The 12,615-nt window shown below is 41.0% G+C and overlaps 1 protein-coding gene across 1 annotated transcript; it reads left to right on the top strand.

The window, feature by feature from the left end:
- The first annotated feature begins 117 nt into the window (after window positions 1-117).
- On the top strand, window positions 118-11,966 carry LOC135502071 (uncharacterized). The gene is made up of 6 exons (XM_064794584.1): window positions 118-181; window positions 780-2,059; window positions 3,504-4,469; window positions 4,754-5,009; window positions 5,657-5,719; window positions 6,159-11,966. Exons 2-6 carry the CDS (start codon window positions 869-871, stop codon window positions 7,001-7,003), a joined length of 3,321 nt encoding a protein of 1,106 aa, XP_064650654.1. The 5' UTR covers window positions 118-181; window positions 780-868; the 3' UTR covers window positions 7,004-11,966.
- The last annotated feature ends 649 nt before the right edge of the window (window positions 11,967-12,615 follow it).

Here is a 12,615-nt window from a genome sequence, read left to right as displayed (position 1 = left end):
TCCACTGCCTCGGGAGTGTAAACTGGTCAGTCCGCCACTATGTTCCTAATTTCCCACCGCATCTCGAAACATGTTGGATAATAGATGGCGCGGCGATCGCACATGCTTGTCAATACACGATTTCATGTAACCCCTTGAACTCGGTTGGAAATAGGTCGCACTTTCCATCAATTTGGGGCAGGTAATTCACAATATCTGATATTTACTTTTATGATGGGTCGAATTTTGACTATGTTCTTCATAATTTGATTGAGTTTCACTACGATCCGTGTTTGTTTAGTATGTTAATTTCCTGAAGAAAGGTACGTGGTCCGTGTTTTCGGACTTGGGGACGGTGCATGGTCCGTCACGCCTGTTGACTCCACTGTAAGAGTGTACAATGTAGCACTGCACACACAATGGCGATTTTTGGCATGGGCTGTGTTGTGATTTGCATAGTGTGTGCATGCAGTGACTGGTTGATGTGCATTTCTTTGGTTGTGTGAAGCCTGGTTATCTGGAATGTATGGTAGAGGGGTAGGTAGGACAAGTTGTTTTGCTCTCTCGACAAGTCTGGAGTGGCACCAGGTCCAGCCGAAGACGAGGTAGGTCATAAGGCTGATGTACTTAAGGTTTGCTTGGGCATGGATATCTGAAGAGGGTGCTGAGCTGTTCCCTGCTTAGCTGCAAGGATAGTATCATTATGCTGCAAGGTGCTTAGCTCTACAGGTGGTTTAAAAATGTTTGCCCAATAATTGAAGATATACGTGTAGAATTTTGTTCTTATTTTCTCTTTTTAGGAACACATAGAGCCTATATTATGTACTGAAACTCCTGAGGCAGGTCCTCAGAATTGATAAGCTGGTGAAAGAGGCGTCAAGTTTAAAAAATGGAGAGCCCCAAGTTGAACCAACCTGAGGAAGATGTCTCGGCCAAACCGGGCCACTCCTCCGACGAGGAAGACGAAATGGTAATTTGCTCATCGCGAGACTTGCAACGGCAGCAGTCTGTCATATCAGAGGAGATGAAATCAAATGTGGGGTCTGACGTTGATGGAGCACCCTCTGTTGTTGCAAGGGATGAAAACTCATTCAATGGTGAAGTGGATGGTTGTTCGTCTAGCAATGACAAGGACACAGACACGGATAAATTGGACTTGGACAATTCATTAAGTGAATCAAAAATCTTTCCAATTCTCGGAACTGAAACGGAAAACGAGATTGAAACTAAAAAAACTGACCCAAATTCTGCCAAGAGGAAGTTAAGATCTGACGATACGGAAAAATCTTCCGACTCCAATGATAATTCAGCTGCCTGTTCTTTTGACTCCGAGCTCAAAGACGAGAACTCAAATACCCAGTTTTGCAGCGACAAAAGTGCCTTGGAATCGACTCAGAAAACTGATTGTGCGGAAGGGGTTTCCCTTCCTGAAACTATTGCTCAAGTTACTTCAGATGCTGAAGAGGCATCATCTGCTGAAACTAACCATGGTATAGAATCAACATGTTCTAAAATGGATGAGTTGCCATCCGTAGAAGTGGATAGGTGTTCGTCTCCTGAGGTTGACGTGTCTCCGTCTTCTACTGATTTGAACATTTCGTTGTCTGCTGAAAAGAACAAATGTTCTGTCAGTATGAACAGTCCAACCTGCCTTAAAGAAGAGGACTCTATCTCTGCTGAAAGTCACAAGTTGCCTTCCGTTGAAATAAACAAGTCCGTTGATTTTGGGAAGCGAGTTGGTCAGGACATAGATGATGCCGTTGTCATAGCCGCGTCTTGGATACCGGATTTCGAAGATGACATCCTGAACATTGACCTAAAAGACAAGGATGCTGCGATAATCAAACTCAAGTCCCAGGTTACGAAATTGACATCCGTCGTGCGAGTCAAGGACGAAACGCTCAAATTTATCGAGGAGCAAACGAAAGCTGAAGTCGACAAGATGTCTGCCGAGATTACATTACTGAGGGCAACCCTTGTTGATGAACAGAAGAAGGTGACGAGGCTGGAGGAAGATGTGAAGAAGAGGGATGATGTGATAGAGAAGTTCAAGAGCTCATTTGAAAGGATTGGAAAAGCTGTAAGTATTTTGGATTTACAAAAGTAAAAAAACATGGTGTCAAATCGAAAAATTTGTTTTATAATATCTGATTTAACTTCATTGTTTTGAATGTTTTGCCACATGTATTATTATGGAAGGCCTGGTAGGTGCAATCTTTGGAATTTCCTGATTTGATATAAAAACTTTCGATGAGGCAAAAGCATAAAAAACATCAGATACCATGAATGTGACAGTAGCTTAGCCTTTGTAATCAAAGGCTCCATTCTAAGTTGATCACTCACGACAACTTTTTATTGCAATTCCAAACTGATATTATTTTGATTGACCTCCAGTATTTTCTATAGCGATCATTGGCCTGCATTAAATCGACCAAATGATGTCAACATTGATTTTTTGGTCTCATCTCTCATTAACTTTACTGGCAATGACTTTGACTTAAAAGTTTGGCCAGACATTTCTGCTAAAATTGCGACAAGTTAACACCCAAAACTTTTTATTTCCCCACACAAAGCCACAACACAAGATCCCCCAATTACACACTTCCAGTCATGCCCTTACAACATGTCCAAGCCAAGATGTACTATTGTATTATACCCTGTCATAGAATTATACCATATACAATGTACAGTCCCCGCATATAAAACCCTATACTCAACCTTAAACCATTGCATAATGAATCATTGAATGCTCAGCTTGGTCTGGTTGAGTAACCAACACTTTTGTGTTACACTTGTTATGCAATTGTAACCAGGTTCTGTTGGCCATTGCATTCATGTAATTAACACAATTGAGTGTAGGGTCCTTTTGTGTTACGAAATCTTTCTAAATGGTTGACATAATACCTTTAGCCCCTATTGGTCAGTGATACGCTTGCATGAGTACATGTATTTGAATACAATGTACAATGCCATTAATTTCTAGTGGCTCTTATGTGGCTTAGGTTTAACCCCTGGGAGACCCAGTGCAAATTGTCTGTCATTGCCTTAGGAGTTAAAATTGCATAACAAACAAACCCATGGTTTAAAAAAACACAATCTTCTAAAAAGTCTTTCTACACAGTTACATGTATGGTTAACTACATGTAACTTTGATAAAATGTTGCAAAAATCTTCCTTTAAACGTATAGAAGTGAAACCATTTTCACATATATACCAATACCTGATGAGTAGCCCCAAAAAATGTGCATGATTTTCATAGGAAAGTTCATGTAAACGAGAGTGGTTCAGCCAGATGTTTACAGTTTAGAAAAAGGAGGGTGGGTCCTGAAAACAGTATGTACCGAAAAAAAGGGCAATGTGCTGTTGCCTTTTGTTATTGGGAAATATAGTGTGCACCCAATCATATATCTTTTATATACTGTAGGAAAAACAAGCATTAAACCATTCCAATAGAATTCAAGAAAAGATTTGAAGAGTAATGGCTTTGCAGTTCCGTTTAAACGCCTTACATATTCTGCTTACAGATTGCTGTACCGTCTTCCGAAGCCGATTCCAAAAGTGATGAAGAAATGCTGAAGACATTGAGCATGGTGAAAGACAGCCTGCCTACAAGTACAATATCTTCGAAAACTTCCCCTCCCAAGGAACTTGAACCCCAAGTACCCCAGCATGCGCCCAGTCCCGTAGTACCTCCAGCTGCTCATGGAAAGTCCCCATCCATACCTCCATATGCGTCCCGGGCTCCTGTGAGTCCCTCCCAGGGTAGTCTTGCCCCAATTCATAGCCCTATGGTTCGACCAAACCCGCACTTGAAAAGTCCAAGAGTTGGCGCATTGGGTAGTGCACGGTTGCATATGAGTGGTGGCATGATGCTACAACAGTCCCACCAGGCCTCGTTCATGGGGCGTGGCATGCCATTAAACAGTTACCGCCCAATTGCCCCGCTCAGAACACCAAGACCTGCTCACCAGAAAGAGAAATCTAATCTCCCAGGCCAGGTGACAAGTTTCGGAGAGGCCATGTCATTCTGTGTCCAAAAACACATGTCTGGCCAACAGGGTATGTACCCCCATCCCAACTTGGGCCCTCGGTTGACCCAAGGAGTCCCACTACCCCCTACGGCCCAGATCCCTCTCACCGGTCTTCCACATGGCAATCAACCCTCACTGCCTCTCCAGGCTTCTTCTCCTACTCCCACTCAAAGTCCTCCGACAGATCAAACTCCCATTCCCAACCCTGCTCATTCCCCGACCCCACCCGCCCCTGCCCCAGCAACTCCACCAAATCCTGGCAAGAAGCGCTCAAGGCGAAAAAATCCAAACCCGTTGTCGATCAAGCGTGCGAAGGTGGAGTGCTACGAAAGGTTCGAGGTTCCCAGTACCCCGCCTCCAGAAGTCACGGAGCCATCTGTAATGATTGAAAGAAGTTTGCTCGACGAAGAGGATGATGCACCATATGAGATTCCAGAGGAGTTGCGGTCCTTGACTCCGGTGAGTTGCAAGGGGCTGATCACCAGGCTTGGGAGTTTGTGTGTATAGTCTCGTGAGAGATTTCTTCAGCTTACAACCACATGTACATGGTGCCCCTCATTGAACATATGGATGCAATTGGGCAAACTAAACTGTCTCAATAAACCATGTCCGAAATGTACATGTGTACAGTGTTTGGTGATTCAGATTTATACCAGTTACTGACGACCAGAAAAGAAATGAGACACTTGTCGGAATCCTTTGCTTTTAGTTGAAATTCTAAAGCTTTTATTTAATTCTTTCAGATCCACATAAAACAGGAGATTCTGGATGAGATTTCTAGCCCGTTGCCCTCCATGCCCACACCAAGTGTGTTCCCTGGCTTGTTGGTGAAGGACGAGCCCGGTGCAAGCCTTGGGGAGCCTGTTACCACCCAGGGTGGCGCACCATCGTTCAAGAACGAAAACTCAAACGATTCTTCGCCGATGATCGTCAACGTCCAGTCTCTTGCCACAAAAGCCAAGGAGTTCAAGTTGAGGAGGGAGTCATTTGAATCTGGTTGTAAGTATCTACATTTGTATTGTGACACTACAGAGGCGTGACATTCCTATTACTATGCTTAAGTACATTATTTGCATCCTTCTCTTCATCAATGGCTCACCCATGATGACTGTAGACGAGTTTCTTTTAGTCACAGAATCAGAAGACCTTTCAACACCAAAGGACATTTAAGAACCAAAGGCAAAGTTTTTACCAGATAACAATTTATATGCCCAATAAAACCACCCTTGATTACCATGGCTAATCTGGGCAACTTTTTCCTGAAATCCCTCTGAATAAATAACACATTACATCTGTAGCATGTTGCCTAATAGTTCTACGTGTAATGGTGCATTCAGATTATGTAAGGGTAATGACTAATTTGAACTTTGTTCACAGCTCGTTACCCATGCACAATGTACAGGAGGGCCTAGAATGCCACCTGGATAGTGATGAGGGTACTAAGTGATTGTCACACAGTTTCTATGGTATTTCTGCTTGCTATCCAAAGAAATTGTTAAAGAAAATGATAAATTGGCCTTACTCTTTTCCCTATCATGTTTCCTGCTAAAGATGATGTTTGAGGGAAACTGCAGCTTATCTACAACATAGCCTTGTTGTTGATATAACTTATATAACATGTGTTATCAAGTTTACTTCTCTTTCAGCTGATGTCAATTCCCCAATTGGTGGAACCTCCATGCATTCTGAAGACAGCGAGTACGAAACCTGTAAGTTCATACAGTATTTCAGTGTAAACATGTTTTACTTAGCTCCAATTGCCTTGACCCTATCCAGTGCATCGGTTGTTCAAAGTCTGTTTCCAAGTCCTGTGTGATCTCATGCTTTACAGCCTCTTAGTGGCTCCAGGACAGGTCATCAAGATCCTAGGTTGAAGGTGCACATGGCCTGCACCTTACTTGTGGTGCTGGCTGGGTCAGTTTATCGCTGTTGAATGAAAGCCTGCCCAGGAGTTCAGGGGTGATGTATGTGTGTCCATTTGGAACCTAGGATGTTTGATAATGTTGTCTCCACTCTCTGATGAGTTTACAACTTGACATCATCACTTCATGAATAAGTTCTGAAAATCATTTTGTCAGCATTTAGACATCAGAAAATAAGTGGATTTGCAGTTGCAATATGTTTTATGATTTGCTCCTTCCGTTACAGATGCTAATAAACCGCGTCATAAGTGCACGTTCTGCCAACCGAGCACGAGTTTCTCTTACTGCAATGATCTACTCATGCATCTTTACAACCAGCACAAACACGTCACGTGTGACGAGATCCAGTCGTACCTCCTCTCAACGGTGGATGTACTTACGGAACAAGTCCTGACGAATAACGATGACTTCTACAAAATTGCCGGCGAAAATGACGCGAATTCGTCGAAAAAAGGAAATATGTGTCGAATCTGTCTCAGGATGTTGCCGTCGCGATATATGTTTATTTTGCACATGTCGTCACATACCGGAGAAAAGCCTTATAAATGTGAATTTTGCAGTAAAAGATTTGTCGACGGCGTCTCCTTGTGGAAGCATAAGAAACTACATGCTGAGGAGCATCCGGAGGTTTTATCGCCGAGAGTGAAAACGGAGCCTAACGCCTCCGGGAAGCCGTATCACTGCGATGAATGTGGTAAGGGCTTCCTCCACCAGGGGTCTCTGTCAAATCATCGGAAGTTACACATCGGTTGGAAGCCTTATCGTTGCGAGGGATGCGGGAAGGAGTTTACGCGGAATGCGTCGCTCATGATCCACATGCGATCTCACACGAAAGAAACTCCGTTCAAGTGTCAATTGTGCGGGAAAGGTTTTACGCAGAGTTGTAATTTGAATACCCACTTGAGGATTCACCGGGGTGAGAAGCCATTCCATTGTCCGATTTGTAACAAGAATTTCAGCCGTAAATTTGTGCTCCAGAAACATCGGTGTCTTGACGGGGTGAGAGATGTGAAGCGGGCGGTTTCGAGCGATCGTAGTGAGGCTGTCCCAGTTTCTATGGTTTCTGCGTAAGTCCTCTAATTTAAAGCATCTCTATTCCAGACAGCTTAGCTTTTGGCCAGTGACACAAATCCCATTGGTGATTTTTTTACCATTTTCCAGCCAAGAAGTTTCACAAAAGTAACCAAAATGAACCGGCATTGAGTAAATAAGTGTACCTATTTTGGTTCTTTTTAGAAAGCTGCAAATTTCCTTGGAAAAACCGATATTAAAATGGCCTGATTTTGCCATAGTTGTCACTTTTCTAGCTTGAAACCTCGGAGCCCATCGTCTTCTCAGATTAGCCTTTCTGGCATTTGTTGTCGTCGTTGTTTTGGCGTAAGTCAATTTAGCGTCTTCCCTGCAGGCCTATCGTCTGCAAATTGTTTCAAACCGCATTACTCAGTATCAGGCGAATGCATTTCAATAAGATTTATAGGTACATGTATTTTCGAAGCACGAGTAGCTAATGTAGGAAGAATCTCTCGCAGTTGCGTAAACTAGGATATATTTTAGTTTTCTCGCTGACATTCCGATTAAAAATTGTCGATTTTTATAAATGTATTTGTATATATTCGTATGAAAATAGAATCGGAGTGTACATGTCTGCTGTTAAAAGAGAACTTTCAGAAATTAAAAATAAACTCTTTTTGACTGGAGTTGTACGTGTACTTTTGGCTCGAATTCTTCACATGATGTAAAAAAACCCTGGCTACGTGATTTGCAACTTGAGCAAGTGAAACCCCCTTCACTTTGCCGTTCAAAGTTGTTTTCGTTAGACATAGATTCCACTTGGAAAGGGTTTTTTCCTGGACCATTTGTGCATTTGCTGCGGCAGTGAAATGAAAAATAGACTTGCTATTTTTGTGGTAGAATACAATCATTCCATGTTTTATCCTGTGGATTTTTGGTTAACTTAGACTAATTATTTAACTTATTCACCCCCATTTCTCTGAATAGACTTGTCTGCTTAATGCTTAAGAAGTGTCCATTCATGGAAGTGGGGGTGTAGAGGTTAACAGGCTCAATCAGGTTTTCTATGTACTTATTTGATATTGGATTCGAATCAAAATATTTGTTCAACAGAGCCCATGACAAGCTAGATTAACTTTCCAGATCAGAATCATGCAGAAGATATTTTTCTTACATTTGACATGTGATATTTTTACTCTTATTGAGTGCGCTTCCAACTTCCAGACACATTCCCATCTTTTAAAAACAATAATTATGTCTTTGACGTACAGAGAAAAAGATATCTAGCTTTGTTAGAAATCGACATGGTGTGTTTATTCTTTGTAGTTGCGCACTGTCAGGGGCACGGATCCTTGAGCTTCAGGTCAGAAAAGCCAAAAAAGTCCAAGAGTTTCAGACAATTTTTTGAGTTTCGGCAGAAAACTGAATAAAACATAGAAATTTCCCCCAAAATAGAGGCTCCTGGATTCGTGCCTGGTTTATTTGAGCACAATCTTGGCAATTTCCTGTAAAAATATTCGAGTTGTAATGTTCAAATATCCTGGTCTTTCAAATTATTCATGGATATACATGTTTTGTTGTACAAATGAGATGTATTTTTGTTACATGATATTCCAGAACCAGTATTTTCAGTGTGAATTCACGTTTGTGACTAATGGGGAATTTGGAAGAATTTTTATTTCAAAATGGACTTTGATATAAACTGTATGTATCGGTTTTTTTAATGCGGTTATTTTTCTAAACAAATGTGTTCTAATGGTTGTAAAGTTATGACAGGGCTTTTATATTCAGCTGAAATACTGTAAACTGCCAAAATGTTTGCACCTTTTTAATTTTGCAGTTCGTGAAAAGTTATGAAAAATTTCACAGTTGAGAATTCGAAATTTTTGGCTTTTCCAATTAAACACATTGCAACTCTTATTTTCTGAATCTAGGTTATTTGCAAAAACTTCAAAAATTAAACATCAGTGATAATTAAGCAGTTTACAGTAGTATTAGACAATGATTTATATATATTATGCAATTGTATAGCGAGATAGATAAGGTTTCTGGGACTGATGTGATGAATGGGAGTGGCATGCATTTCAAATATAATCACAACATGATATTTTCACCCACCGGTCAGATTGATAATACTCGCTGGTTTTGACGACTTGGTCTGACAAGTAAACTCGTTTTCAAATTTCCAATTTTGTGATCTCGAATCCAAGCATACATGAAACAGCGTATTTCCAAACTTTTGCTACTGTTTTCAGCCATAAGGAAATAACACGTAAGTGTTTATAGTTAGAAAGATCCTGTAGGGTGTGATTTCGATGAATTTAATACCTCCACAGATAATCCTTGAGAAGTAGTTTGAGATTCTTATATGAACCCATTGACAGACTTACCGTGTGACTGCCAGCGATGTTTTCACAGATGATTAGATTAACACTTAGGCCAACTGTTGAATACTGCTGTATCCAAACTCTTAGGAAAACACCTTAAAGATGGACTGCCGCAGGTTGCAACAAATGGGCATTACTCATGTCAAAGGGTTTCATGCATCTAAAAAACGTTTGGAAAAAGTTGTGAACCAGACCAATGTACTCATAACTCACGCTCTGTACTTACTGTTTACTAATATGATGATCACATTGATCTGACCGCACTTTATACTCTATTTACACTCGTTTCTAACGCTAATTCATTTACAAATGCACTAGGTAGATTGGTTGGGGGAATGGTACCTTTAAGCCTGGTCTACATTTTTAGCAAACCTTTGTCAGCAAACATCAGGAAACTTTGTGTTTGGTCGTGTTGGCCTCTAAAATTTTGGTAATGTGTACGCAAAGTTTGGTGAAGCCTTGTATCAAATTGGATGTGTTCAGTTGCTGGTTTGGCAACAACCAACCTCTTGAAAACATGTTTGCTGCAGTTTGACAACAACCTGCCAATCCGAGATGTTTCAGTGATCATGTGGTTCACTAGCTGGACCAAATGGCCAACCATTTACTTGGCAATATCGGCACTTGTTTCATGGTGTGAACGTCTTACCAAACTCGGTGTTTGGTGATGTTTGCAAACGAGTGTTTGCTAGTGTCGACCAGGCTTATTATTGATAGATTTCGAAAATGTAGTTTTGACGATGAGATTTTGAAAAGGAAGTTGATGTTGACCCACCCTTGTTCACTTTGGTTGATGTTATTGAATTTATAATTACCATTCTTCGTTAATGCTTTTGTGTTCTTGGACAAAATGATGACTTCCACGTACTCTCAAATACTGAATATGCTAATATGTTTGCAGATAAATATTTAGCGTCTTAGACCACAGAGCAGGCCAAAGAAAGGCTTCTGCAGCAGAAGGTTTGAACTCGGGGCTCTGAATCAATGCCTCTTCGGCTGTGGTGCCCTTAAATCTTTGTTTCGCAATGCATTATTTTACTGCAGTTTATATTTGCGATCATATTTGCATATACGGTTGTTGACATTTCTGCTTATTATAATGAAATTCTATCAGATATACTATGTATTTCTATGTATTACTGTGAGCTTGTGTGATTTCACAAACATTCCATATATTCTGCTGTGATGAGTTCAGCGTTTGTTAAAAGTGTCTTTCCTCTCCTCCAGAACCGAGGCAGAACTTATGTGTACATTTCCTTCAGTGCGGTTTTCAATGTTCAAAGGTTGAGACTGTTATGTAAGTGATATCCTCATGACATTTTGAAAATAACTTGTAAACTATTTTTGACAATTTTAAGAGCTTCCAATGCTCAGAATGAATTTCTCTTCCAAGTTTGAGATTCCATCAACACACTGGTCCAATATGTCATGTATATGCACTTGGTGGAAGGCCGGCTATGAGACGTTGGCTCTTCGAAGCTTAGCATAGGATATTGGAGGGAGGCAAACAATGATAGATAACGCCCTTCAGGCCCCTACAGTTAGTGATATAGGGGCCTGAAGGGTGTAACCTGTCATTGTTTGCGTCCCTTGCATACCAATGGGAGTGAGCTGAACAAAGGCCTTGACGAGAGTGAGTCATCCACCAAGTGAATACCTTGGACCAGTGTGCTCAAGTGCTCAGCCAACAAATGGTTTCTGCGGCCAACGAAATAGCCAAGACTGCATGGCGATTGTTTGCGATTTTCATCCAATTGGCAACCGCTTTCGGGTCGCAGCCATGTGATGTTTACATGCTATCGCAGCGATAGAAATTGCTTGTTTGCAGAGCACTTAAACATGGCACAAATGGCCTTATTTAGTACAACGGTTATGGCGATTTTCTGTCACCCTTGGTTTAGTCGCCTGTGTGCGCTGAACCTCTCTGGTTCCCACCTGAATATTTTTGTACATAAACATATACTACAGTACAAGTTACGTGAGATCCACCGTATTATGATAATGAGCACGTCCTTGCACAACATATACTCAAGATGTATCATAATACTGCTCAGTGCTGGTACTTATGATAGGTTTAAATCTCTGTTTTTGGCGAGATACAATCACAAAATCTCAAAAGAGGGCTTTCATGCATTACTTGGGTTGTAAAACTCCTGCCTGTTATATTTTTTCATCTTTGGTAGTTGTAGGCTGTAGCATGGGGCCTTATGTCAGCCATGCAGTCGTCCCAACATACTCAACTAAGAACAAAATTATCTTGAAAAATCATGAAAAATGTATTCCTGGCTGCTCTCAGCAGCTACAAACTGTCAGAATAGAGCCTTGGAGATGTGTTGATGGCTGAAAAACTTTCTCAATCATCTGTGCTTGACAAATGAACATTATACAGAACTAAACACGACTTCACCTCCTGGTAGTTGAAATTAGAGCGTCATCATTTGGCTGAAATCCTCATCTTTTGGTAGCCACCCTGTATATGACATCCTCTTATAAGTTTTGTAAGTGTATTTTACGATGAACTGGAAATCCAATTAAACATTGTATTGTTTTACGATTCCACCGTTAACCTGTGATTTTTATCCAGTTGCTGACTCATGCGTATATATTTTCCAAATAAACGACATTCCACAATAGAACTTGATTTTTTGATTTATTTCGTCATGGTTTTGAGGATTTCAAAATTTGGATCATGGAGTGATTGCACTGCAGAATGGAGAACAACTGAGAATAAAAATCTTGGTTACTGGCTGGTTGACTTCTGCACACACAAACTAGTCCGAGACTGAGTGATGATATTACGAAAGGATCTGGAGAGTAATTTCACCTTCTAAATCTTAGTGAACCGAGTGATGGAGTCACAAGTGCACAATGACTCCTATTAGCTCTTAGCCATAGTCTTCCTTTAAATGAACGGGTGGAGGTGGACACCTAGCGCTGATCACAAATATGACCCGCCATGGAAAAATGAGTCGCATGTCGCTCCGAGCTTGACAGGTAGAGACGGACTGGTTTTCATTTCACTATTGTCTGCCTTTTGTGAAATCTAAGTATATCAATTTCTTCTATTATGTCCTGGTGTCATTTTAGGCTCATCTTCTGTGCGACATGTGACTCATTTTGCTGTCGTGGGTCACAAATGTAAACTATATAATCATTAGGGGTTGATGAAATCACTAGATTGCAGATACGATATACTGTCAAACCTCTCTAACAAATGTCCTTTTATGGAGAGGTGTCCAGCCATGAGACGTGTCCTTTGAGAAAGGTTTCACTGTTCCATATCAT

Source organism: Lineus longissimus, chromosome 18 (genome assembly GCF_910592395.1).
Source record: "Lineus longissimus chromosome 18, tnLinLong1.2, whole genome shotgun sequence".
Classification (NCBI taxonomy): Eukaryota; Metazoa; Nemertea; class Pilidiophora; order Heteronemertea; family Lineidae; genus Lineus; species Lineus longissimus.
This window is presented reverse-complemented; position numbering and strand designations above follow the sequence as displayed.

Bases quoted from the DNA above. Each gene is read 5' to 3' on its own strand.
- LOC135502071 (XM_064794584.1), top strand. From the start codon at position 869: ATGGAGAGCCCCAAGTTGAACCAACCTGAGGAAGATGTCTCGGCCAAA. The intron at 2,060-3,503 runs GTAAGTATTTTG...TTCTGCTTACAG, and splicing joins TTGAAAGGATTGGAAAAGCT to ATTGCTGTACCGTCTTCCGA. The intron at 5,010-5,656 runs GTAAGTATCTAC...CTTCTCTTTCAG, and splicing joins GGAGTCATTTGAATCTGGTT to CTGATGTCAATTCCCCAATT.